General features: G+C 62.9%; 4 protein-coding genes across 6 annotated transcripts; 2 read left to right on the top strand and 2 right to left on the bottom strand.

Moving 5' to 3' along the window:
- Positions 1-1,661: 1,661 nt before the first annotated feature.
- On the top strand, positions 1,662-5,490 carry POLR2J (RNA polymerase II subunit J). The gene is made up of 4 exons (XM_004620855.2): positions 1,662-1,794; positions 4,436-4,525; positions 5,100-5,274; positions 5,350-5,490. Exons 1-4 carry the CDS (start codon positions 1,742-1,744, stop codon positions 5,383-5,385), a joined length of 354 nt encoding a protein of 117 aa, XP_004620912.1. The 5' UTR covers positions 1,662-1,741; the 3' UTR covers positions 5,386-5,490.
- On the bottom strand, positions 5,472-11,225 carry LRWD1 (leucine rich repeats and WD repeat domain containing 1). Its single transcript, XM_055134585.1, has 15 exons — positions 11,013-11,225; positions 10,466-10,700; positions 9,366-9,482; positions 9,020-9,160; positions 8,816-8,896; positions 8,530-8,646; positions 8,327-8,441; positions 8,100-8,200; positions 7,775-7,982; positions 7,454-7,526; positions 7,239-7,379; positions 6,173-6,261; positions 5,927-6,082; positions 5,735-5,847; positions 5,472-5,662 (listed from the first exon to the last, which is right to left on the bottom strand). Exons 1-15 carry the CDS (start codon positions 11,096-11,098, stop codon positions 5,519-5,521), a joined length of 1,917 nt encoding a protein of 638 aa, XP_054990560.1. The 5' UTR covers positions 11,099-11,225; the 3' UTR covers positions 5,472-5,518.
- An 82-nt stretch (positions 11,226-11,307) lies between these two features.
- Positions 11,308-15,943, top strand: ALKBH4 (alkB homolog 4, lysine demethylase). Its single transcript, XM_004620856.2, has 3 exons — positions 11,308-11,467; positions 13,095-13,286; positions 15,144-15,943. The coding sequence occupies exons 1-3, from the start codon at positions 11,345-11,347 to the stop codon at positions 15,729-15,731; spliced, it is 903 nt and encodes a 300-aa protein (XP_004620913.1). The 5' UTR covers positions 11,308-11,344; the 3' UTR covers positions 15,732-15,943.
- Positions 15,944-16,083: 140 nt separating this feature from the next.
- Positions 16,084-25,103, bottom strand: ORAI2 (ORAI calcium release-activated calcium modulator 2). Of its 3 annotated transcripts, none has more exons than XM_055134587.1 (3): positions 24,988-25,103; positions 21,850-22,087; positions 16,084-17,949 (listed from the first exon to the last, which is right to left on the bottom strand). In XM_055134587.1, exons 1-3 carry the CDS (start codon positions 25,065-25,067, stop codon positions 17,410-17,412), a joined length of 858 nt encoding a protein of 285 aa, XP_054990562.1. In that variant the 5' UTR covers positions 25,068-25,103; the 3' UTR covers positions 16,084-17,409. The 3 variants fall into 3 exon arrangements, with proteins under 3 accessions (XP_054990562.1, XP_054990564.1, XP_054990563.1); XM_055134589.1 differs by lacking the exon at positions 24,988-25,103 and adding an exon at positions 24,711-24,947; XM_055134588.1 differs by lacking the exon at positions 24,988-25,103 and adding an exon at positions 22,395-23,732.

The raw sequence follows: 25,103 nt of genomic DNA, 5'->3' as shown, positions 1-25,103 counted from the left end.
ATCTGTGCAGGGACCCTGTACCATGACTGGAAGGCGGCGTGGGGGCTCAGCACTTGCCCACTCTATCTCCATCTGGTTTCTAGGGTTGGGGGCAGAGACCATCTCCTTGCCCTGGCCCAGTTAAGACGGTCTCCTGGCCCTGGTCCAGCCTCGTCCCCTGCACCTGGCAGCCCCTAAACCACATCCCTACAGCTGGCCAGCAGCAGCCCCCAGGCTCAGCTCAGACTTCCCCAGAAAGACCCAGAATGGTGGGGTTCCAAGCTCAGGCAACAGCCACAGTGCCCCTCATGTTACCCCCCACACCTGAAAGCAGATTGCTGGTTCCTCATCCACAAGTCTAAGAGGGCCTGACCTGGACCCTGGGGTATAAGCACTGTCTTTCCGTGGAAGTTCCTGGGATGTTACCCAGCCTGAGAAACAGACAGGAAGCTCATGGGGCACCAGGAACTCAGATCCCAGCTGGCAGGGGCTTTGCACAAAGCTGAGCTCTGCAAATTCCCAAGGGAGGGGCCAGGGAGATGCACAGTGGGCAGGGCTTTTGCCTTGCACTCAGAACGAGGTTGGATCCCCGGCATCCCATATGGTCCCCGAGCACCGCCAGGAGCAATTCCTGAGTGCAGAGCCAGGAGTCAGCCCTGAGCATCACTGTTGGGTATGGCCTAAAAGTCAAAAAGCAAAATCCCATGGGATGAAGGCAAGGATGATGCTTATTCCCGAGTCACACACCGGCTCGCTTCCCTTTCCTTTCCTCCTCAGCGAACAAGTCCATGGACACCCAGTGAGTCGCAGTGCTTGCAGCAGGCAGCCTCACTGGGGTAGCACAGAAACGCCAAGCCTGGGGGCCGGAGAAATAGTGAAGGGGTCAAGGTTCATGCCTTGCAGGCGGCTGACCCACATTCAAGCCCTGGCATCCCATATCGTCCCCTGAGCCTAGGAATGTTCCCTGAGCTCAGAGCCAGGAGTAAGCCCTGAGCATATCCAGGTGTAGCTTAAAAACACACATCCTGATGGGGCTGGAGTGATAGCACAGCGGGTAGGGCGTTTGCCTTGCACGCGGCCGACCCGGCTTCAAATCCCAGCATCCCATATGGTCCCCTGAGCACCACCAGGGGTGATTCCTGAGTGCATGAGCCAGGAGTGACCCCTGTGCATTGCTGGGTGTGACCCAAAAAGCAAAACAAACAAACAAACAAAAAAACACATCCTGAAGTTGGATTGATAGCACAGTAGGTAGGGAGTTTGCCTCGCAGCTGGCCGACCCGGGTTCAATTCCCAGCATCCCATATGGTTCCCCGAACCAGGAGTAATTCCTGAGTGCAGAGCCAGAAGTTACCCCTGTGTATAGCTGGGTGTGCCCCCCCAAAAGCAAAAAACAAAAAACAAAAAACACAACGCACCCCCCAAAAAAACAGAAAAAAAAACAAAGGCAAATCTCGGGGTTCCCACTTCGCCTGCACGAGGCTCGGCCCAGCGGCGTTGTCGTCCTGCACTCACAGCACGCGTCTAAGCCTGCCACGCTCGCCCAGAACCCCTCGGGACACGCCTGCGCGGAACCTGCAGCCTCCCGCTCCCACGGAGCCACCTCGCGCCTGCGCATGGTCCTCCAGTCCGCCAGGGGGCGCCGGGCCTGTCCGGGCCGCGCAGGACGGGGGTGGGTCCACCGCCCCGTGACCCGGAAGCAGTCGCTCGCTCGGGCGCGGAGGCGGCGGCGGCGGCGGCTCCGGCTGCTCGGGGCGCGAGGATGAACGCTCCTCCCGCCTTCGAGTCGTTCCTGCTCTTCGAGGGCGAGAAGAAGTAAGTGGGGCCGGCGGGCGGGACCCGCAGCCCCGCTCCCAGGCGGTCACCGCGTCGGGCCGGCCGCGCGGTCGCACACGGGTAGCAGCTGGTTCCGTTGGTTCGGGAAACGGAGAAACAGTGCCTAGCGGGGAAGCTCGTCAGCGTCATTCAGAGACGGTCATTTCTCACTTTCGCCCCGTCCCTGGAGTGTGAGGGCCAGGCGTGTCCGTCCCGGCGCCGTCCCGCCGCCGTCCCGCCGCCAGCCTCAGTCTCCGGGACGGGAGCGTCGGGGGGGCGGGGCTTCGGGTCACGCCCGGGATGCTCGGGGGCGCGGGTGGCGCTCGGGGGCCGTGCGTGCCGCCCCGTGCCAGGTGAGCCCCTCCCTGCCGCACTGGGCTGGGGTTCGGGCTGTGAGCTTTGCTGACCCGGGTTTGGATGCAGAGCTGCGCCACACCCCCACTTTACTGAGGGACCTGCACCCCTACTCCCCACTTACTTCCCTCCTCCCCCTTCCTTTCCCACCTCCATTTCTTTCTTTCTTAAACCTTTTTTTCCCCCTGCTTTTTGTGCCACACCCAGTGATGCTCAGGGTTTCCTCCTGCACTGCGCTTAGGGATCACTTGTGTCGGTGCTTTGGGGACCCTATGGGCTGTCGGGAACCGAACCCGGGTCAGCTGTGTGCGAGGCAAGCACAAGCGCGCTACCCACTGTACTGTCGCTGCCTGTAAGGCAGGCGCCCGCCCCCTGTGCTAGGGCTCCGGCTTCTTTCCTTTCTGCCCGTCTCCTCTCTACTCTGGCGTCAAGGTGGACCTAGGCATCTCCCCTTTACTGCGTTACATCTCCTTGCCCAGGTCCTCTATACAGCACAGGGGAGTGAGATGGGCCTGTTTGTCTCCTCCCCGCCGACTTCACTGAGCATGTTCCGCTGCCATCCCGTTTCAGCAAATTGCCTAATTTCATCTTTCCGTGCTGCCGGGCCGTGCTGCATTGTGGGTCCACACCAGGGCATAATCCTGTCTTGGACCCCGGGTCGATTGGTGTCTTAGCTATAGTACTGAGTTCTTCAGTGAATAATGCTGTGCACACATTCTTTTCCACATTTTTTTTTTAAATAGTCCAGGAGTCTCTTTATTTTTAAACAAACACTTCTCATGCCATGAACTCCTGGGGAATGGGCTCCAGCAGCTCTGGCTCCTTCCCATTGGTCCTTACAAAGTGGGCTTCTCTGGGTGGAGCAGGCTGGCGCTTCAGTTCAACCCAAGTCCCTTTCTCTTTGGCTTCCTTCTTTTTTTGGACATTTTCCTTCACCCATTTCAGGAAGCTGTCTCGACTTCTAGAGTGCTTAATATGCTCAGTGCGGACATTAATTCTCTCAGCAAGAATCTTGCCCTTGTTTGTTAAGGACAATGCCAGCAGCATCTGGGTAGCATTGTAGACACTCCCAGTTTTGCCATGAGAACATCGTGGGGCGTTCATTTTCACACAGTGCCCATTCCCTTTATGTCTATGATACCACCTTTCTTGTATATACGCGTGTACGTGGCCAAAAGAACAACTCCACGTCTTCTGAAAGGTCTAGAGAATGTATAGCAGGTGCCCCTCCGCTTTCCCTTTGTGTCAGTCATTTTTGCGATTTACTGGACGCTGGCAGTTCTGTCCCCCATCCGTTTGAACGAATGCTTGTGTCCTGCGGGTAGATGCTCCGAGTGGAATTGCTGGGAGATCAGGGAGCGCGCCTGCAGCCATGCTGCTCTTGGCTGTATTGTTCCAGTTTTACCGTTATGTGCTGTGGAAGCCAGCAGACATTTATTTTCGTTGAAGGTTTATTTCATCAGGTTGCCAAGGGGCGGGAGATTCGCTGCCCCACTGCATGTGCCGCGCTCCCAGTTCTCCAAACGGAGCTCAGGCTGATCACGGGGGGGGGGGGGGCGGGGCAGAGTAGGGCTCTGTCTAGGAGCCCAACTGGGGGTCTGTGCGCACCCCCAGGGCCGTTTGGCAGTGCCTGGAAACATTCTCAGTTGGCATCCAGTTGTAGGGTCCGGGAAGCTGCTGACCCGAGCCCCCTGAGGTCCCCTCCGAGGGAAGGAGCACAATGAGGCCTACACTGTTTTTCTGCAAGGGGCGGCCCTGCGAATTAAGTCCTACTTGTGTAGGACTGTTGGAGTGATAGTCCAGCAAGGAGGACGCTTGCCTTGCATGTGCTGACCTGTGTTAGATCCCCAGCATTCCATATGGTCCCCTGTCCACTGCCGGGAGTAATTCCTTGAGTGCAGAGCCAGGTGAACCCCTGAGCGTCACTGGGTGTGACCAAAGCAAAATCTCATTTGCTTTCAATAAATAAGGAATTTTTGAAATTATCAATAAGCGAACTGACTTCCAGCTGTGGGAATTTTTCTATTCACTAAACCAGCGGGCGGTACTGCACATGGGTGGTGTACTGTCTATCCGAGGTGACAGCCAGGTGAGAGTGACTGGTGACATGTGCCGGGCCGTTAGCCCGATGTCAGCGTGTTCAGCACCCTGAAAATTAGATGGTGCCCAAGTGGAGCTGCTGCTTTCGGAGAGGAGAGTTGGGAGCTGGGTGGGGCCCGTAGACTGGAGGGGGGTCGGCCTACTCGGTGGAGATGGGCCCTGCCCCATCCGTCCCGTCTCTCCCCAGGATCACCATTAACAAGGACACGAAGGTCCCCAATGCCTGCCTGTTCACCATCAACAAAGAAGACCACACGCTGGGGAACATCATTAAGTCGTGAGCCTGGGGCAGAGACTGGGGGTCTTAAGGCCGGGCCCAGGGCCTGGGGTTCCTGCAGTTTCCCGGCCCTGAGCGGCCTGTGTGTGCTGAGCTGTTGCTCTGTGTTCCCAGCAGAGCCAGGGTCCAGTGGGGGTCATGTCCTCACACACTGTCCCACTTGTCAGTGTCCAACCTGACGTTCAGAGGAGAGTGTTTGGGGGCTCCCAAGCAGTGCTGGGACCCTTGGCCAGCAGGCCGCATGGTCCACGTGTGGATCGCCGCCTGGGCAGGGCCCCTCCCCCACCCCTCTCTCCATCACCCATCTGCAGTGCGGGTGCTCCTGGGCTGAAACCGGGGCTGCAAGGAAGCACTTGCTGCCCCCGCCCCCCTTTCCCAGCTGGGGTCCTGGATCCTCGGGATGCTGGTGGGGCCGGGGTGCTCTGCTGGCACACACCTCCTGGAGTCCTGGCTCTGAACCCAGATGCCCTGCAGGAGCCGAGTGGGGAGCGCTGGGATCAGCGCCCAGCTGCATTCGCTTATGGGCCTCCCCGTAAGTCGTGAGGGGCCGCCTCACCCCCTTTCTGTATCTCAGCCAGCTGCTGAAGGACCCGCAGGTGCTGTTCGCCGGCTACAAGGTCCCACACCCCCTGGAGCACAAGATCATCATCCGCGTGCAGACCACGCCAGACTACAGCCCCCAGGAGGCCTTCACCAACGCCATCACCGACCTCATCAGCGAGCTCTCCCTGCTGGAGGAGCGCTTCCGGGTGAGCCCGCGGGCGGCCCTGGGGTGGGGGTGCACGGCTGAGCCCAGAGCTCACTGGACCCTTCCTTCTCTGCAGGTGGCCATCAAAGACAAGCAGGAAGGGATCGAGTAGCTCTTCCCTGTGCAGATGCCCTGCGGTGTAGACGCCCCGCACTCCCTCCCCCCAGCCATGTTTGTATATAGATTTTCTCCCCAATAAAATGGTACTCAGAGAAGAGTTTAATAAAAATAGTCATTTCCCACCATCAGCTACAGCGCCGCCAGATGGCCACAATGTTGGAGTCGGTGAGCGCCGTGAGGTAGGTGAAGGTGGAGTTGGCCACCACTGTGTTCACCATGGTCTTGGTCACGGCCTGGCCCAGAGCCCAGGGCTGGGGCCACCTGAGGATCTGGTGGGAGAAGAGAGGTGTTGGGCCCCTGCCCGCCCCCCCCCACCGGAGCAGGGAGCAGGCGGTGCTTACCTGCATGGGCGCCTGCGGGGCTGCCAGCTGAGGCAGCGGCTGAGCCAGGATGTGGCGGATGTCATAGACCCACACGCTGCCCTCCTCGTCCCCACACAGCACGATGCCCTCATCTGCAGGGACATGGGGCCTCAGCGGGGAGAGGCGGGCAGGGCACCCAGGGGAGGGGGCCGGGGCCAGTGGGCAGCTCACCTGGACACGCGCTGAGTGAGAAGTAGGCCAGCTCGGTGGGGGACCACTGCAGCCTTGCCAGGACCACCACGCCCACGGTGGCCTGGCCATCCCGGGCCGCCCAGGTCTGGCTCCAGCTCCACAGGCAGATGGCCCCCAGGCCGCTTCCCTTGGAGGCTGCGGGAGGAGGAGAGGGGCAGCTCCAGACTCCTGCCCAGGCACAGAGTGACCCAAGCTTCCCTGGGACCCCAGGGGTTCCCAACTCACCCACGACGTCTTTGTTCACGAACGCCAGCCCGTCCACTCTCCGGGCCCCGGGCTTGGCGCCCTCGAAGATGAACTCCACCTCACACGGCCTGCAGGGGGCAGCAGGGGCGCAGGTCAGCCGGAGGGTGCTGGCTCCAGGCCGGGAGTTCGTGTGGGTCCCCTTGGAAAGGGCCCCACACTGGACCCACATAGCAGGGAGGCCCAGAGCTGACCGTCCCGGTGTGGCACAGGGTTGTCCCCACCACTTGGCAAACTGCCATGGTCCCTGCTGCCCCCCACCTGGAGAATCCCGAGCAATCAACCAGGCCAGTGGAACCACAACTGCCAAAACGCTCCCAAGACCGACCGATGAATGAGAACAAGCAGCGCTGGGAAAGCAGCGCCCACACAAATGCATGCATGCATGGACATACACAGAACCACACATGCACATGCATGTACACAAATATGCATGAGGGCCGAGCCAGGACACCCATGCTGCCATGACCAGGGTCACTGCCAGTGACACAAACTCCAGACGGGGCCCAGGGAGGGGGGCTCAGAGGACTGAGGCACAGTTTGTATGCAGACAGCCGGGGTGTGACCCCAGCATCACCAGCCCCTGCCCCAGGTAACCCTGGGAACAGCCGTGTAGCACCCATGTTGGCTGTGGCCCAAAATAATAAAGACCTGGAACAATAAAAATCCTGGGTCGGGGGGCTGGAGAGATAGCACAGTGGGTAGGGCGTTTGCCTTGCACGCGGCCGACCCGGGTTCAAATCCCAGCATCCCATAGGGTCCCCTGAGAACGGCCGGGGGTAATTCCTGAGTGCAGAGCCAGGAGTAACCCCTGTGCATCGCCAGGTGTGACCCAAAAAGCAAAAAAAAAAAAATCCTGGGTCGGGCGCTTGCATCGCACAGGGCTGACCAGGGTTTGATCCCCAACACCCCGCCAGGAGTGACCCCTGAGTACCCCACCCCTCAAAAATCACAAGAAACCTGACCGCCATGAACACGGATGCAGGGGTTCGAGGGACGGGAGGAAGGCGCGGTGACGGGTGCCTGGGTGCGGCCGGGGCGCCCTCACCTCCTCTTCTGGGGCTGGTCCAGCCGCACATCCCAGCAGCAGCAGCCGCCCTCGCAGCCAGCCAGCAGGTAGGTGTCGGGGCAGGAGGCGACCGGGCAGAGGCGCAGGGGGATGGAGGCCGCGTCCAGCGTGAGCAGGGGCCTGCAGGGCCCAGGGGGTGCATGTGAGCTAAGGCCGGAGCACCCCAGCCCGGCCTGCCCTGGCCCCCAGCTCACTTGGCCTGGAACTCGTAGTCATGGTTGGGTGTTCCAATGTCCCAGAGGATGACACGCTTGTCATAGGAGGCGGCTGAGGGGACACGAGGGAGACAGGCGGCCATGAGGGGCCCTGCTCCGCCTGCTCACCCACTCCAGCTTCCCGGGCACCCCACAGGGCTGCAGGGATTCTGGGACGGGGCCCTGGGTCTGCTCCCCAGCACCGCCCACCCCCACCCTCCCCAAAACCCAGGCAGTGGCCAGGATTGCTGGAAACGCTAAGGCCCGGGCAGCTGGGGGGTGAGGCCCAGCCCGGGGTCGGGGCTGCAGGCCGGGTCTTACTGAAGAGGTGGGTCTCGTGCGTGGGGCTGAAGCAGAGGGTGGCGATGGCCTTCTTGTGGGCGCGGATGACGCCGCAGCAGAAGCCAGCGCGGACGTGCAGCAGGCGGACCAGGCCCCGCAGGCCGGCAGCCGCCAGCACGCTCCAGCGCTTCTTGTGGCCGGTCTGCGTGACCACGGTCACAGCAGTCCAGGCCACGGAGAAGAACTCCTAGGACGGGAAAGGGTGGCAAGCGACTGAGTGGTCCGCGTGCGGGACGGGGCCCGGGGATCGAGGGGCAGGGAGAGGTGGCCGGGTCGGGTGGCCTGGGGACGCGGTCGCGCACACCTCACCAAGGGCCTTGTACTTATGCAGGACGATGCCCGTCTGGCAGTCAATGACGCACACGGCCTCCCCGCCACACGTGGCCACCGTCTGGGATGTGGCGCCTGCACCGTTTGGAGGGATCAGAGGGATCAGCCTGCCTGGCCAAGTGTTCCCTGGGCCATCTGCCCGCAGCCCCCACCCCAGGGGCATGCCCACGCCCACGCCCGCGCCCGCCCCGCAGCGGGTACCCTCGTCCCAGGCCGGCTCAAAGGCACAGGCCCACAGCTGGGTGTCCAGGTCCCGAGGGCTGTTGTTCTTGCTGTGGCACTGCAGGAAGTGCACGGGCTCCAGCTCCAGGTCCGACTGCAGGGCGGGGGGAGTCTCAGGACCGCCCAGACGTCAGCTCCCCGCCCCGCCCCCGCCACGCTCCCCGCCACCCCCGTGAACTCACCTCCCGAAGCTCCCTGGGGCACGTTTCCATCTTGCCCAACTGGGAAGTACACACGCGCTTGCTGGGCGTGTGGCTGGCGGGGGCGTCTTTCAGCCGTTTGGGGGCTGTCGGCCTGGCCTGGGGACACAGGGACGGGCTGAGGACCAGGCCCCTCTGTCCAGTTTCTTTCCTCCCTCTCTTGGTGGCCTCCACCCTCCCAGGGGCAGAGACAGGCTGGCCTGGGTCAGAAGGAACGTGTGTGGGCCCCGCTGCCCTCTCGGGCACCCCCCCGGAAGGCCGCACTCACCCTGGACTCCTGGGCGCGCCTCTCCGTGGCCTGCTTGTAGCTTCCACCGGAGGCTACCAGTGCCTCAGAGATCTTCCGCACCTGGGCAGGGCTGGGCTGTTAGGCTGCTCGGCACAGCCAGGGGCCCTGCAGCCCTCCTGAAGCCCCACAGCCCTCTGGGTCTGGAGCTGGGAGAACTAAGCCAGGACAGCGGGCAGGACCTACCCGCCACTGCGTGAAGTCGCGGAGGGACTCAGGCCCATAGCGGACATCCTGGACGGCTGAGCTCACGAACTCAGCCTGGGCCTTCTCCAGGGCCTCCTCGGGGCTCAGCGAGGCCATGAAGTTCTCCCAGTACGCAGTGACCTGGCGGGAGAGGACGCAGATGGAGGCCCAGCGCCGGCCAACAACCCCGGACCCTCTCGCACCCCCTTACTCCATCTCCCATCACCACCTCCTAGAAGCTGCAGAGCCGCAGGGCACGGTGGGTACCTGTGTGGACAGAACACCTGGACCCTGCGTGGCAGGGGGCCACGGGGCCGCCCCCAGCACTCTGCCCGGGCCCCCTTACCCTGCTGGTGAGCTCCCGGTTCAGGCTCTTTCCCTGTGCGGCAGTGGAGGTGGCGTCCTTGCCATTGACCTTGCGGAGATTGGGCAGGAGGAAGGCAGCTTTTAGGCTGTCGCTGATCTGGACAGGGAGGGAGGGAGGGTGAGTCAAGGGGCCTGGCTGGGGACTCAGAAAACCTCTCCAGTCTATGCCACCAGCCCACTTTTTTTTTTTTTTTTTTTTGGTTGGGGGTGGCCACACCCAGCAGCAATGCTCAGGGATCGCTCCTGGTGGTGCTCTGGGGACCATATTGGGTACAGGGTGCCGGGACTGAACCCAAGCCAGCCACGTTCGAGGCGAGCGCTCCACCCGCTGTACCCTGGCCCCAGCCCTGCCGCCAGCCTTCCATCAGTTTTACTCACTCCCCAATCCAGACAATTCTGCCCTGGAAAAAGATAAAGGGAGGAAAACGGATAGAGGGGCATTTCTTTCTCTTTTGGTTCTGGGCCACATGCGGAGGGCTCCCTCCAGGACAACGCTCAGGGGACCATATGCAGTTGTCGGGCGTGTGCAAGGCAAACGCCCTGCCAGCTGTCCTATCTCTTGGCCCAGAGGTCCTTTTTTTGTTTCAATTGATTTTTTGGGCCACCCCTGGTAGTGTTTAGGGCTTACTCCTGACTCTATGGTCAGGGTTCACGACTCGAGAAACTTGGGGGAATCCTATGTGGTGCCAGGGATTGAACCTGAGTCAGTTGCATGCAAGGCAAATGCCCTCCCCGCTGTACTAACGCTCTGGCCCAAATGTTCGCTGTATCTGAGAATCTTACTTTTTGCTCCAAGACAGCTCAGAGGGCTGGGCACTGCCTAGCTGAGACCTCCAGGTGCCACTCAAACACTATGGAACTGGAGAGTGTCTCAGCGGGTACTCTGCACGCAGGGGACCTAGGTGTGATCCCAAGTTCGTTCGGGTATGACCCACAAACCAAAAAACAAAGGCAAAGTCACCACCACATAAAACAACCCACTTAGGAGAATTAGAAATAAAAGTGCTGGAGGCAAAGATCTATAAGCGAAATGGGGCCCCCCCTCCCCCGAAGCCCTGGGGGCAGGGGCTCCCCACTTACAGTCAGGAAGGGGTTTCCCTCTAGGCTGAGCTCCTCCAGATGTGGGAACTGGCCCAGGGAGGTGACGTCGGTCAGCTGGTTGTGGGAGCAGTGCAGGACCCGCAGGTGCCCCAGGCCCAGGTTGGGGGGTAGCGAGTCCAGCTGGTTGTTGGAGACGTCCAGCTCCTGCAGCTGCTTCAGGCGGCTCAGCAACTTGGGGTCCAAGTGCTCCGAGAGTAGCTCCAGCCCAGAGAGGCTGGGGAGCGAGGGGAGGCCTCGTTTAGGGGGTGGCGGGTCTCCTGCCGCAGTCCAGGATGCCCAGAACAACTTTCACCTGCCGGGTCCACCCGGCCTCTCCACCCACACCCACCTAACCCGGGGCGCCCGAGGTTCCCCTGCTCCCCGGGCCCCCGCCCACTCTCCGCCAGTCAGTGTCCTCCCCCCGCCTGGCCGTTGCGCCGCCGTCCAACGCCCGGTCCCCGGGGCAGTTGAGCTCCCTGCCGCCCCGCGCCCTCCTAACGTCCCCGCGCGCGCGAACGGTCCACAGAACCCCAGGGCCGCCGCCTACTCCAGGTTCCGGATCTTGCCCAGCCGGTCGGTCTTGGGGCGGCCCCGCTGCATCAGCAGCCGAGACGTGAGGGGTCCCGTGGCCATGGATGTGCGGCTGCGAGTCGTGTGGCCGCCTCCCGAGTCGAAAGCAGGAGGCGGTACCGTGCTCAAAGCGTTTGTGGTTTGCAGAGAGGACCGGAAGGAAGCGTCCCCTCCACCGCTCTCGGACTACAACCCCCAGAGGGCCCCGCGCACACGGACTACAACCCCCAGCGGTCTCCGCCGCGCTCGGACTACAACTCCCGGCGGCCCGCGCGCGCCGCGCCTGCGCACTGGCCGCCAGCAGCAGCGATGGCGGCGACAGCTGTGGCGACCCCGGGGATCCCCCGGGAATGCGGCTGCAAGGGCATCCGGACCTGCTTGATCTGCGAGGAGCAGAGCGGGGACGACCCTTCCTGGCAGCACGCCCCACAGGTAAGGACCGGGAGAGAGGCCATCCCACCCCCCTACCCCGACGCCTCCATCCTTCGTGTGGCTGGGTCCGGCGTGCCAGGAGCTGTCACGGTCTGCACCGTGCGGGGTGAGATGGAGCGCTGGGGTGCGGGCTCGGGCGAGCAGGGGCCTGGGGTGTAGCACTTGGGGAAAATCAGACAGCAGCCCCCGGGGCCCCTGGACAGAGGACACCGGGAGGGCAAGAAGGGTGCTAGAAGCCACAAGCAGGGTGCCCGAAAGTCTGTGGCCCGTAGTGGGCAAGGAGGAAATTGATTCTAATTTAGGGAAAAGGACACGGGATTTTGGGTGACTGTAAGGCCTTCCAGTTTGGGGAAGGTGTGGGGGAGGTGAAGGCACCGCCCCCCAGGTGTGGGTGGGCCCGTGGCCACTGAGCGGGCTGGACTTGTGCTGAGTACCGAGGAGCACTTGGTTTTAAAGGAAGCTTATGTGATTTGATAATCGGATGAAATTCAATTTGCCAATTCAAATTGGCAGAGCAGATAGGAAGGTGGGAGGTCAGGGCGGAAACCGCCCGTGTCTGTGCTAAGTCTCAAAGAGAGGACAGCGGGTCAGGCAGTTGTTGTGCATGCAGCCCACCCGGGGTTGGATTCCTGGAACCACAAAGGGTCTGCCGTCACCACCGGGAGTGGTCCCTGAGCACAGGTGAAAATCTCCTCCTGAAAAATGTGCCTGGAGCGATAGTACAGAGCAGCTGACCCAGGTTCGATCCCCGCATCCCTGGGAATACCACCTGTCAGGGCCCCAAACAAATGCAGAGGTAAAGGTGCTGGGAGGAGGCTGACCTGTAGAGCACATGCACTGCAGGTCTGAAGCTCTGGGTTCCAGGCACCGCCCCTCAAATAACCAGTGCCCCAAACCAGCCAGACCCCAAACACAAAGGTCTGAGCTGTGTTTCGAGTAGCCATGGGGTGGGACCGGGCCCCATGGGACAGCACCTTCCCCACATGATGTCTGGGGGTCAAGTGGAAGGATCAGGAAACTTCCCTCTTGGAACATGCCCGGTGTGAGGACACAGAGGACCTGACTCTGGCCTGCGGTGCAGTTACACCTCTAAACCTGAACGGGGGTGCTCACTGCTGTGTAGACCTGACAGTGGGGGAGCGCCAGCGGGTGCTCCGAGGCCAAGACTGGGCTGGGACACACTGTACAACACAGCTGATGGGCAGACATGGCCAGGCCAGTCAGGCCAATGCACATGTGCATGCTACACACACACACACACACACACACACACACACACATGTGCGTGTAACACTACAGGACTGTTGGGCAGATGGGGCCAGGGCCACACAGCGAGGGTTCCCGCATGCCTGCATCTGGCAAGCTCTGCCTTGCGGGTCAGCAGACGTGGTCCAGAGACCCCCCACCTTGACTGGAGGGCTCTGGAACGTGGTCTCGGACAGCCCCGGGTCTGTTTTAGGCGACTGTTTCTTTCTGTTCCTGGCGAGGGGCATCCCCTCAGCTGCTCCAACCCTCGGCCGACCGTCCCCAAGAGGATGGGCCTGAGCACCTTCGGGCTCTTCCCAGATGCTCTCGGAGGAGCCCCTGTGAGGAAAGCTCAAGTGCCTGCACCCCTTTTCCCACGCAGAGAAACCGTTTCATATACTCGGACATAGGCTGGGCCGTGGGGTCTGAGCAGTCTGACTTTGAAGGCTGGGCCTTCCCCTTCTCTGGGGTGACGCTGATCGAGGACTTCGTGACCCCCGATGAGGAGACCGAGCTGGTGCAGCTGATGGACCGGGACCCCTGGAGGCTCTCACAGTCCGGCCGGAGGAAGCAGGTGCGCCCTTACGGACCTCTGCGTGGCCCACGGATGGGGGGAGGGGCAAGATGGAGCAGTGGGTGGCCAGGCGGGCGGGACCTCAGCTTTCCCTGCCCCTCCCACTGGCTGGCCCAGCACTGGTGATAGTGGTGAATTTTCTGGAAGGCTGGCGGGTTTTCTCCTGGTCTGTTTCCTGTATCTGTGCGCCTGTTCCTGCCTGTGCCCTGCCTGGCTGGGGTCACAGCCCCTCCTGTCCTTTCCTGTTCCCCGTGGGCCAGCCTTTCCTCTAACCCACCGCCCCCACCCAACAGGCACTGCCTTTGGCCCAGCCCCTTCCTACTCTGGTGACCGACCCTCACTGTCCAAGCCTGAGGCCCCAAATGAGCCTGGACTCCAGCCACACCTGCCGCCCGCAGGGTCCGCTCCTGGCGGCTTCCTTCAGAACGCGCCCTGGGTCTCCCTGCCACGCTCTCTCCCGGCTCTCCGCAGGCCGATAAGGCCGCCTTACCCTTGTCACCCGTCCGCTGTCTGTATGAAGGAAGTGACCCGTGACACCTCGTCACCGTGGGCTGAGTGCAGGGGTGACCTCTGCGTGTGCCTCATCCCCATGCCCACTGGGCCCCTTGGTCCATGCTACCTCCTTACAGTTCAGGATGTCCTGCTGGCCACCAGCTGCCGTCCAAGGCTGCTCCCTGCACGTCCCCCCAGTGGAGGAACCAGCTGACTCCCTCTCTCCACTGCTGCCTGCACCCCATCTCTGACCTGCCACCTGATCCCAGTTCCACATGGGGGACCCCCAGAGGAGACTACCAGCAGGCCATGCCCTTTGCCCCAAGGCCCCCATCCCGCCAACAGGGTGCTGGGGGCCGTTCTGACATTTTTTTTTCTTTTTGGGTCACACCTGGGAATGCACAGGGGTTACTCCTGGCTCATGCACTCAGGAATCACCCCTGGAAGTGCTCAGAGTACCATATGGAATGCTGGGAATTGAACCCGGGTCGGTCGCGTGCAAGGCAAACGCCCTACCCGCTGTACTATTGCTCCAGCCCCTTGTTCTGACATTCCTGGGCTTGCTTCACTTCTTCACTTTCTATATTGGATCCACATGCCATCCAACTGACTGGTTCAGTTGCCACTCTTTTTTTTCTTTGGGGGGGTGGTCACACACAGCAATGCCCAGGAATTACTCCTGGTGGTGCTCGGGGGACCATATGGGATGCCATGCAAGGCAAATGCCCTACCCACTGTGCTATTGCTCCAGCCCCATCTCCACTCTTTAGTTCCAGAACATTCTACGGCCCCGAGAACACCCCCGCCTGGGAGCAGTCTCTCCTTCCTCTTTCCTCAGGGGTGGGGATGGGCTTGGTGGTGCCTGAGGAACCATGTGGCCCTGGGAACCAAACCACATGCAAGGCAAGCACCTCAACCCCAGACGCCTTCCCGCCCCTCCCTGTGTGGGGGTCCTGAGCAGGGGCCTCTCGAGACTCCCCAGCCAGGCCAGGCGGGTCAGCACAAAGGGGTCCCAGCACAGCGGCGCGTGTGCCCTGACCTGGCCACTGAGCTGCTGTCCCCCTCCCTCCCCAACATTCTACCCTGTGGGTGCCAGGAACGCGCCCGTTCCTGGGGTCCCGCCCTTCCACACAGCTGTGGGCCGTTCTTTAGAGCAAAGATGCCAGCACTGCCCTGCGCTACAGGGGTGGTCGTGGCCTTGGGGACACTGGGCCTCAGCTGTTCCCCGGCTCCCCTGCTCCTGACACAGCCTGGGACTGTCCCCGTCCCCCCCCCCCACCCGGCCCCAGACACACCTTTGGGCTGCCCCCACCCGAGTCCCCTGGCCCTGAGCTGCGCGTCTCCTCGTCTGTGCCCCTGCTCCAGGACTACGGCCCCCGGGTCAACTTCCGGAAGCAGAAGCTGAAGACAGAGGGGTTCAGCGGGCTCCCCGCCTTCAGCCGAGACCTGGTGCGGCGCATGGGCCTCTACCCGGCGCTGGCTGGCTTCCAGCCCGTGGAGCAGTGCAACCTGGACTACTGCCCCGAGCGTGGCTCGGCCATCGACCCCCACCTGGACGACACGTGGCTGTGGGGCGAGCGGCTGGTGAGCCTCAACCTGCTGTCCCCCACCGTGCTGACCCTCACGCGGGAGGCGTCCGGCTCCCTGCTGCTCTCCCTGGCCCCGTCGGACCTCCCCGAGCCGTGGCCCGGTGGCCCAATGGCCGCCGGCAGGTCCGTGCCGTGTGAAGAGGTGGAGGTGGCCGTGGCCCTGCCCCGCCGCTCGCTGCTCGTGCTGGGCGGCGCCGCCCGCCACCAGTGGCACCACGCCATCCGCCGCCGCGACGTCCAGGCCCGCCGCGTGTGCATCACCTTCCGCGAGCTGGCGGCTGACTTCCTGCCCGGCGGGCAGCAGCAGGAGCTGGGGCAGGAGCTGCTGCGCATCGCCCTGTCCTTCCAGGGGAGGCCCCTGTGACGCCCCGGCGCTCGCGGGACACCTGTGGACCTGCCCACAGCCACACCTGCGGGGCACGGACCTTGAGCGCGTTGGCACCGCTTGCATCCACTCGCACCCCTGCAGAGACGACGGTGTCTGGCTTCAGACTCTGGGTCCCCACTGCCGCCCGGGACAGGGCCTGGCCGGGGCCCCCGAGAGCCTGGTGGGAAACAACGCTCAGCGAAGTGTGAGGTGCTTTGCTTTCTGGCGCCGCCACTGGGGCTGGCGGGTGGGGGTAGGCCGCCTGGTCACCCAGTAGAGTCGGGGGCTGGGGCCCCATCGCTGCAGCGCTGGTCCCCACAGCCACTCAGGCCCGGTGCCAGGGAGCTATGGGCGGTTCCTCTGCAGATGCCACACCTTAGTCTGCAGCCCACACGGGCTGAGGGGGTGGCCACACTACATGGAGGCCAGCCTGAGCATCTGCCCACGGGGCTCCCAGCACCCTGCCTGCATGACCGGGACCCCCGCCCTGGGTGCCTGAGGCGGTGGCACAAGGCATGGAAGGGACTGTCCCTGGGGCACGGGGACAGCCGAAAGGCCCAGGCAAGCGTTCCTTGTTCAACTGTTTATTCGGTCCACCCCGGGAATGCCCAGAGGCTCCCAATGCAGTGCTCCTCCCACCCCAGCCCTTCCCAGCAGCGTCCCTCCACATGAGTGCGCCCCACTTCCAGGCCATGTGTCTGCCTGGAGGAAAGTAGGGCACCCCTGCCCTGCCCCTGGGAGTCTCTGGGAGCTGGGGGGTGGCCCAGGGCGGAAGCTGCCTTGGCCCCTGCAATCTGCCCAGCTTGGCTCTGCGGCTCCTGACCCCACCCGTTTCCCCGCCACTGCCCCCAGGCCTGTGGTCAGTTGCTGGCACAGACCTGCCTGTCCCACCTGAGCAGGCCCGCGGGCTGTCTCTGCCCTCACCCACCAGCCGGAGGGGCCCCCACAGCCCTGCCCCAACCTCACAGGCACAGAACGGGGCAGTGCCCTCCCGCCTGGCTGGCTCAAACACAACCCAAAGCTGAGCCAGCTGCCAGAGACCCCCTCCCCGTTCCTAAAGCCCCACGGGCACCTCCCCCCATCCGGAAGCTGTGAGCAGACCTGCCCTGGGGCGAGTCCAGTGACCCAAGGTCAAGAAAAGCAGAGCAGCCCTTGGGTCTCCCCATACAGGAAGTCAGGACCCCCAGGGTCCCCCCGGGGTGATGGCCAGGAGTAGCCACTGTGCAGAAGGGCCAGAGGCTGGAGCTGCAGGTGGGCAGCGGGGGGGTGGATTTGGATTTGGGCCCAGAGCACCCCTTAGGGAACAGACTCCTGTGGGGACAGGGCATCACCCCAGAAGCTGAAGGCCTGTCCCCAACCCTCGCCCCGGGCAGGGGTCCCCCCCCCACACTCAGCCCCAGGCCCCTTCCCCACAAACCCAGGGCAGTGACGGCAGCACCGGACAGAAGTGTCAGCGTGTCACCGCGGGGTGGCACCTCCTCAGACGCCCCCCGCGTGCAGCCCAGTTCAGGGGTCCTGGACAGTGCTGGGGCCCTGCCTCAGCCCGGGGACGCCCCAGGGCCGGGCCCACAGCTCAGAGTGACAACGTCGAGTTTCTGCTCACCGCAGGGACACGGGCCGCAGGGCGCGGCCGGCGCGTGTGGACCCTGCGGGGGGCCCGGGCGCCGCATCCGCGTCACACCACCTGCAGGCTGCGCTCGTGGCCGTCCAGCTGCACCTTGAGCTTGTGCAGCTCCTCGATCTCGCGGTTGTGCCGCTCGGTCTTGTGGCGCACGAGCGAGCGGTAGAAGTGGATGGTGAAGACCACGAAGATGAGGCCCACGGGCACCATGATGATGGTGGACACCAGGGCGGCCTGCCAGCCCGTGTGGCCGCTGGGCCCGGGCGCGGTGCCAGGCTGGTGGCGCGAGTCCACGGGCAGGAACTTGATCCAGCAGAGCAGCACCACCTCGGCCAGGAAGAGCAGGATGCCCAGCACGGTGGAGAAGCCCCAGGCCAGCTCGATGTAGGGGTGCATGCGCTCGTGGGGCGACTCGCTGATGGAGTTGAGGTTGTGGATGTTGCTCACGGCCTCCACGTTGGGCAGGATGCAGGTGCTGATGAGCAGGGCGAAGAGGTGCACGGCCACCAGCACCGTGGTGCAGGCGCTGAAGGCGATGAGCAGCGGCCGCGGGTACTGGTATTGCGTCTCCAGCTGCACCTCCACCATGGCCACCTGTGGCAGGACCGCCCTGAGCTGGCGCTGCTCTGCCCACCAGGTCCCCTAAGTCTCGGGAAGGTGGCGGGGGCTGGGGGGTGGGGGGGTGGGGGAGGGCTACCGTCTCCACAGCATGAAGGTCAGGACCCTCGACAGCCCATGACAGCGGCCGCCTGCCAAGAAGCCAAACTGGGATGGCGGGAAGGACGGGGGGAGGGTGCTTCCCTTGGACACGGATGATCTAGGTTCGATTCCTGGCACCTTGAAGGGTCCCCTAAGCACTGCCAGGAGTCAGTCCTGAGCGCTGATGGCTGTGGCCCCAAAAACAAAACCAAGAGCTCAAAGTAAAGCCGGAGAGGTAGTCCGGGGCCAAGAAGCTCGCCCGGCATGCGCTGACCCTGGTCTGACTCCTGGCCACCCCGGAGTGTGGGGGAGGGGCCCCCATGCCCAGAGTTGATGAGGTCTGCTAAGTGCAACCTCTATATCCTGCAAAAAAAGCCCCCGAAGTCCCTAAAAGTGGGGCTGGCGTGTGGCTGAGGCAGATTAACGATCCCTCCAGCCCCGACACTGGAGCACGTGACAAAGTCAATAAATAATAATTAAAAATGCAGGGGGAGGGTATTGGTCAGTAGGCTTTGCAGGCTGGACTCCGGGCTCTGATGCCCAGCACTGCTGGGAGTGACCCCCAAGCACGGGCCAGGGCAGCTCCTGAATAACACTGAGTGTGGGCCCCCAAGAATTCTAAACAAAACTGACCGTTAGGGGCGGGTGAGATGGTACAGGAGGGAAGGCACTTGGTGTTGTACGCAGCCCGAGCTGAGACCCGGGTTCGAATCCCCAGCACCACGTGCGTCCCCTGAGTGCTGGCAGGGGCGGTCCTGAGCACAGAGCCAGACAACTCCCCTTTAAATAAGCAGGCTAGGGGCGGGCGCTGTCGCTCAGCAGGCAGGGCACTTGCTGTGCTGGTGGGCGACCTGGATTTTGACCCCCAGCACCCCACAGGGTCCCCCAAGCCACACTGGGAATGACCCCTAAGTGCAGAGCCAGGAGTAAGCCCTGAACACCACCGGATGTGGCCCCCAAAGCAAAAACAGATAAATAGACTGACCTTGAAAAAGTTAAAGAATGTGGTTCAATTACCAAAAAAAAAAAAGAGTTAAAGAAAAATAAATATAATATCTGGTCCCGGCTCTGCCAGCTTCACAGATGCCACGGGGCCTCGCAGCCAGGAACACAGTGCTCAAGCCAGGAGGGTGTGCCAGGGGGACAGCGGGAGGGTGGGCACTGTCGGCAGGGCTGGAACTTGTGCAAGCACCAGCTTGGGTTAAAGGAGAGTGGGCGGGGGGGGGGGGAGGGAGGAGGCTGGGGGAGGGGCGTCTCAAGCTATTGCTGGGGGCTCTGGAGGCCACTCATGGTGACACCCGGCTATCTGGGCCCCAGGGCTCGGGTGCCAGGGATCAAACCCGGGGTCTCGTCCAAGGTCTGCCCTCTGGCCCTTTAAGCTCACTCCCTGGTCCCAGGAAAAATGACTTTCTCCTTTAGCCATTTTTGTTCGCAAGCAAGGAATTCTGGGAATTCGCAGGGAATATCCAGGGTGATTTCTTTTCTTCTTTTTTTTTTGTTTGCTTTTTGGGTCACACCCAGCGATGCTCAGGGGTGACTCCTGGCTCTGCGCTCAGGAATTACGCCTGGTGATGCTTGGGGGCCCCTATGGGATGTCCGGGATTGAACACTGGTCGGCCACATGCAAGGCAAACGCCCTCCCCACCGGACTATCGCTCTGGCCTCCGGGTGATTTTTCTTTTTTTTTTTTTTTGCTTTTTGGGTCACACCCGGCGATGCACAGGGGTGACTCCTGGCTCTGCACTCAAGAATTACTCCTGGTGGTGCTCAGGGGACCATATGGGATTCTAGGAATGGAACCCGGGTCGGTCATGCAGGGCAAACACCCTCCCCGCTGTGCCATTCCTCCAGCTACCCCCACCCCACCCCCACTCCCGGGGTGATTTCTTAAGGAAAGAGAACTGAACGCCCAGAGCAGGTACGGACAGGAGCTGACTAGGAGGCCTAGGAGGCCGCGGCCGTGAGGCCCGCCCGGGGGCGGCGACTCTGCAGAGGCAGCGCCTCTTCAGTCCAGGCCCAGCAAGGCCCTGCCACCCGGCTCCCCCAGGCCGTCTCCCACCCGGCCCCTCCCGATTCTGTGGCTCGCCATCTCGCCCCGTTTTTTCCCCAGTAAGAAACCAGACATGGGGGCGTGAGGTGGGTGGTTGCTGGTGCAGGGGGGTCGGAGCAGGTAGGACGTTTGCCTTGCACGTGGCTGACCCGGGTTTGATCCCCGGCACCCCATATGGTCCCCCGAGCCCCACCAGGAGTGATCCCTGAGTGCAGAGCCAGGGGTCAGCCCTGAGCATTTCCAGGTGTGGCCCCCCCTAAACACACACACACACACAAGAAAAAGAAACCAGACTTAGAAGCACCTCTAGGAACTGCATCTCAAATTATTTGTTTGGAGGGGGGGCGTGGGCCACCTGAACAGTGCCCCCTGACACTGTTCGGGGCGGACTCCTGGCTTTTTGCTCAGTGATCACTCTTGGCTGGGGACAGGAGACCCTAAGGGATGCCAGAGGTCGAACCTGAGTTGTGTGTGAAGCAAGTGCCTTCCCTGCTATATTATCGCTCTGCCCCCTCCCCGTTTTAAAAAATTTTGTTATTTTTAAATTTTATTTTGGGGCCACCCCTGGCAGTCTGCACTCTCCCCCATTTATTTTAAAATTTTTATGAGGGATTTTTTAAGCCTCCACCTTTGTAGCACTTTGTTGACACAGCTTCTGAAACTTAGGAAATGCAAACATTCCCAAGGCCAGGCCCGAGAAAGACAGCCGCAGACAGGACTTCAAGACTCGGTCCAGCCAGCAAGGACCTTACTGCTAGTACAGAATCACCGCTCGGGGGCCAAAGGGAGACAAAACAAAACACTGAAATGAAACTGCAGCCCAAGCTAGAAAATAAAAGGGCAGGACAGAAAGACAAACAAGGCAGTGCCCTGCGGAGGACTGCTGTACCTGTGACAGTCTCAGCCACACCCACCTACACCTGAAAATTAAGTTTGAAGAAACCAGTCGGGGGTGGGAGGGCGGGTCGGGGAGAAAGGGTGGGGGGCGGGGGAGGGGGAGGCCGGCCTCGACCAACCGTGTGATTTGATGCTCCCCTCACTGTGGCCGCACAGAATGAAATGTGAGACCTACCTCTGCTTTTGCTTCAAACTGCAGGCCTGGCCCAAAGGTGCGGTCCCCGCGGGCCGGGCCGCCCTGGATGAGCTCAGGGCTGACGGCGGCCCTGGCTTCACCACGTCTCATCTCCGTGGGCGCCTGTGGCCGCTGCCATCGCCTTTGGGACCTCTCCCTGGAGTCGTCAGCGGCCCGCGGTCACCCACACACATCCTTGGGCAGGTGCTTCTGCCCAGACAGGGCCTGACACGGGTGGGGATGACTCAGGAAAGTGCGGCTGGTGGCCGGGAGTCAGGCCGGGCGCGGTGCTCCCTGACCCTCGCCCTGACGCCTTTGGGGGCCAGGTGGGGTTCCAGCTGGGTTAGCTCACCCGGCCCCAGCCCCACGGGTCCCGCTCAGCGGTGGGCTGGACCCTGAAGCATCTCTGCTTGTCTGGTTTCTGGGCCACACCTGGGGCTGCTCAGGGCTTCACCTGGCTGTGCCCAGGACCCCTCAGTGGTGCCCGGGGAACTCTGCAGTGTGCAGGGCAAGTGCCTTGTGCCCCCTGCGGCCACCTTAGGACGCCCTGTTTTCCCGGCCCTGAGAGGCGCTGAGGGGCCCAGGGTAGGAGGAAGGAAAGGCAGCAGGGCGCAGAGGGAGGGGGGGTGCGGGGGGCACGGTGCTTCCCCACCCCGGCGCGCCCGGCACTCACCATGGCGAAGCCCGAGAGTAGTGCAGAGGTGCGGCTGGAGGCCTTGAGCTTGGCGCGGCTGAGATAGAGCTTCCGCCAGGACAGGGCCTGCACCGAGTGGTGGTTGGACGTGACCAGCTCCAGGTAGCTACGGCGCACCCACTCCCGGTAATCCATGCCTTTGTGACCCGGCTCCGAGCAGGCGGGAGTGGCCGGGTCCGCGGGGACGCTGAGCTCGGCGCTCATGGTGGGACCCAGGCTGGGGGTGGGGAGAGACCCTCAGGTATCCTCCCGGCTCCCACCCGCCCACCCATTGTGTCCCCCTTCACCAAAGCCCCGGCACACAGGGGACCCTGCAAGGAAAGGCTGGTGTGGGCCGTCCCCCCAGCCCCCTCCCCTCCCCTCCCCACTCCCCCCCTGCTCCTGTGGCTTAGCAGGAATCCCTAGGCGCCCACGCGTGGGAAACACCCCAAAACTCAAGAGCCGGGGGCTGGGGCACTTAGGAAGATCCTGGTAAGAACATCCCGGGCCTGCCCCACCGAGCGCGCCTGAGCACAACCTCTGACCTTTCCAGCCGCTCCTCGGGCCAGGGGGACTCGGCCAGCCGGCAGCAGGAGCCTGAAGCCAGTGGCCCCTGAGGGATCAGTTTCGTGCTGGCACCCAGGAGCCAAGTGCAGGCACTTCCAGGGAACCAAGTGACTCAGATCCAATTTTTTTTTTTTGGCCACACCCAGCAGTGCTTAGGGGCTGGTCCTGATAGTGCTGGAGGCCTGCAAGGTGCCAGGGGTTGAATCTGGGGCTCCCACAGGAACGCATGCACCCCAATCCTTTGAGCCATCTCCCTAGGCCAGATCTGCACTTGATTTTCTGAGTTTTATTTTGCTTTTGTTTTGGAAAGGAGTTTTTGGTGGGGAGGGAAGACCTAGCGGTGCTCAGGATTTACTCCAGGCTCCTACACTCAGGAATCACTCCTGGACTGGCTCAGGTGCTGGGAATCGAACCCGGGTTGGCCACATGCAAGGCAAATGCCCTACCCGCTGAACAGTCACTCTGGCTCCTTGATTTGATTTTCAATGAAAGAATTCACCCTGGTATACTGGGCCGGGGAAACAGCCTGATAGGCTGAGCACAGGCCTGGCATGCGGGAGGCATGGGTTCGATCCCCCGCACCACACAGTCGGTCGCCTGAGCAGCAGGAGCGACCCCAGAGCAAAGCACGGGCAGGAGGTTCCCCCAAACAAAAACCCCACTTGGTTTGTGTAACTGAAGCCAGGCTGCAACGGAAACCTCTGGCGGACAGCGGGTCGAGTGAGGAGGCGTCTGAGGGGAAGGCGGGGACAGGGCTGGCCGGAGCCGAGCGGAGCGAAGATCCCGCAAAGGCGATCTGTCGAGATTTGTGAATTTAAACCCAAATCTCCACTAATCCAAATAGGGGATTGGCGGTCTCCGGTGGCCCGGGGCGGCGGGCAGCATGGCCGGATCAGAGCTAATTAATCTACAGGGCAGCCGTCAAGGGCACGGAAGGCAGCTCACAGCCGACTCACACACGCCTCACGCAGGCCCCAGGAAAGCCTCTTACGGCTATTCCACGGGGTCAGCACTGCTGGGTCCCAGGGAGTTTTTGTGTGGGTGTGTGCATGTGTGTGCAGGTATGTGTGTTATGTGTATGTATACATGTGTTATATGTGTGCATGTTACGTACATTATGTGAGCATGCATGGATGTGTTTATGTAGTATATGTAAAAAGGCATGTGTGTTATATGTGTGTGCACATGCGTACATGAATATGTGTCGTGTGTGTGATCTTGTGTACAGGTCAGGGGTTCTGACCAGGTTCAGTGCTGGGGAAGTGACCCCAAGACTGAATCCATCCAGGCCAACCGAAAATGTCCAACAGGAAGATCCTGGAGGTGGGCGAGAGCTTTTTGAAAAGGGGTACCCTCTTCTGACCTCTGCCGCCGGTTGTAGGAGACAGTACTGGCTCTGCGGTTACTACCCAAAGGACGGCTCGCCTGCAGGAGGGCGACTGGGAATTGGGGACAGCCCCTGCTCTGGGGAGCTTCGAGGGAGGACTCCCTAACCTCACCGAGAAATCCTGAACCAATGACAGCGCGGTTGTCACTCGGAGCCTGCTTTCTCCTGTCCCCCAGAGAGGACTGGGCTGCAGGTGGGCTATGGAGCTGCCCAGCATCCACCCCACCCCCCAGGCTCTCCACCCTCCTCCCTGGCAGCAGTCCTTCCTGGCCCCTGGGGCGAAAGACACTGGGGTCTCCATCAAACACGAGGGCCTGGTCCCCCCACCTCTGGTCCTTTCCTGTCCAAGGAACTAAATGCTGCCCCAGCCTTGGGTCGAAGGCAAAGCTGGGTGACAAACTTAAGGTACAGCAAACGGAGATCTGGCAGGGATCTGGCAAGCTCTGGGCGCAGTGTCTGCAGAGTCCAAGTTTTGATAATTCCTCCCCCCTCCCCCCGGCGTGGGGCCGCACCCTGCAGCGCGCGGGGTGCGGGGGAGCACCCCTGGCGGTGCTCGGGGCTCCGGGGGGCCGGGCTCCGACGGGCAGCGGGGTCCCGGAGCGGCGGAAGCCACCTCCCGCAGGGCGCGGCCGGCCGCCGTGGTCCCCGGGCCGAGGATGCTCGGCCGCGCGCGGGGCGACTGGCCCTTACGTAAGGCGCGGCCGAAGCCGCTGCCCGCACCGCGCTGCCCGCGCGCCCCGCTGCCGGGCCCTTGGAGCGCCAGGCCGGGGGCTTCGGCGTCCGAACTTCCGCGGGAACGACGCTTCCTGCCCGGCGCCCCCTCCACGTGCGCCTCCGCCCCCTCCCCCCGGGCGGCGCAGACCCCCGCCCCGCGGGCCCCCTCCGCGACCCCCCGCCCGGCACTCACCCCGCGGCCCGGCCCGCCCGCTCGGCTCCGGTCGCGGCAGGCGGCGCTGGCGTGGCCCGGCGGCCCAGTGGCCCGGCCGGGGCGCCGAGTGCGGGACCCTCCCTCCTGCCGCCGGTCCCGCGGGGTCCCCCCGGCCCCGCCTCCGCCCGCGCCGCAGCCGCTGCCACGGCAACCGGGGCGCCGTCACGTGACGCCCTGCGGGGGCGCGCGCCACGTGAGCGGCGGGGCCGGCGGGGTTCCCCGAGCCCGCGCCCCCAGCCGCCCGGCCGGAGCTCACCCTGGGCGCGGGAGCCCCCCGGGCGCGGCCGAGGCGGGGGGCGCGCGGCCCGGGCCCCCCCGGAGCTGCGCGGGCCTCATCGCCGCCGTCCTCGCCGCGCGCCCCACATCGCCGCG

Source organism: Sorex araneus, chromosome 4 (assembly GCF_027595985.1).
Source record: "Sorex araneus isolate mSorAra2 chromosome 4, mSorAra2.pri, whole genome shotgun sequence".
In the NCBI taxonomy this organism is placed as follows: Eukaryota; Metazoa; Chordata; class Mammalia; order Eulipotyphla; family Soricidae; genus Sorex; species Sorex araneus.
Note: the sequence above shows the minus strand (reverse complement) of the source record. Positions and strands in the feature narration are given on the sequence as shown.

Excerpts from the sequence above, each read along its gene's own strand:
- POLR2J (XM_004620855.2), top strand. The coding sequence starts at position 1,742 with ATGAACGCTCCTCCCGCCTTCGAGTCGTTCCTGCTCTTCGAGGGCGAG. Across the intron at positions 4,526-5,099 it reads CTGGGGAACATCATTAAGTC|CCAGCTGCTGAAGGACCCGC; the intron begins GTGAGCCTGGGG and ends TCTGTATCTCAG. Across the intron at positions 5,275-5,349 it reads TGCTGGAGGAGCGCTTCCGG|GTGGCCATCAAAGACAAGCA; the intron begins GTGAGCCCGCGG and ends CCTTCTCTGCAG.
- LRWD1 (XM_055134585.1), bottom strand. The coding sequence starts at position 11,098 with ATGGCCACGGGACCCCTCACGTCTCGGCTGCTGATGCAGCGGGGCCGC. Across the intron at positions 8,201-8,326 it reads TGAGCCGGCCTGGGACGAGG|GCGCCACATCCCAGACGGTG; the intron begins GTACCCGCTGCG and ends CAAACGGTGCAG. Across the intron at positions 7,380-7,453 it reads GACTACGAGTTCCAGGCCAA|GCCCCTGCTCACGCTGGACG; the intron begins GTGAGCTGGGGG and ends TGGGCCCTGCAG.
- ALKBH4 (XM_004620856.2), top strand. The coding sequence starts at position 11,345 with ATGGCGGCGACAGCTGTGGCGACCCCGGGGATCCCCCGGGAATGCGGC. Across the intron at positions 11,468-13,094 it reads CCTGGCAGCACGCCCCACAG|AGAAACCGTTTCATATACTC; the intron begins GTAAGGACCGGG and ends TTTCCCACGCAG. Across the intron at positions 13,287-15,143 it reads AGTCCGGCCGGAGGAAGCAG|GACTACGGCCCCCGGGTCAA; the intron begins GTGCGCCCTTAC and ends CCCCTGCTCCAG.
- ORAI2 (XM_055134587.1), bottom strand. The coding sequence starts at position 25,067 with ATGAGGCCCGCGCAGCTCCGGGGGGGCCCGGGCCGCGCGCCCCCCGCC. Across the intron at positions 22,088-24,987 it reads GGGGGGCTCCCGCGCCCAGG|CCTGGGTCCCACCATGAGCG; the intron begins GTGAGCTCCGGC and ends CCCCACCCCCAG. Across the intron at positions 17,950-21,849 it reads TACTCTCGGGCTTCGCCATG|GTGGCCATGGTGGAGGTGCA; the intron begins GTGAGTGCCGGG and ends GTCCTGCCACAG.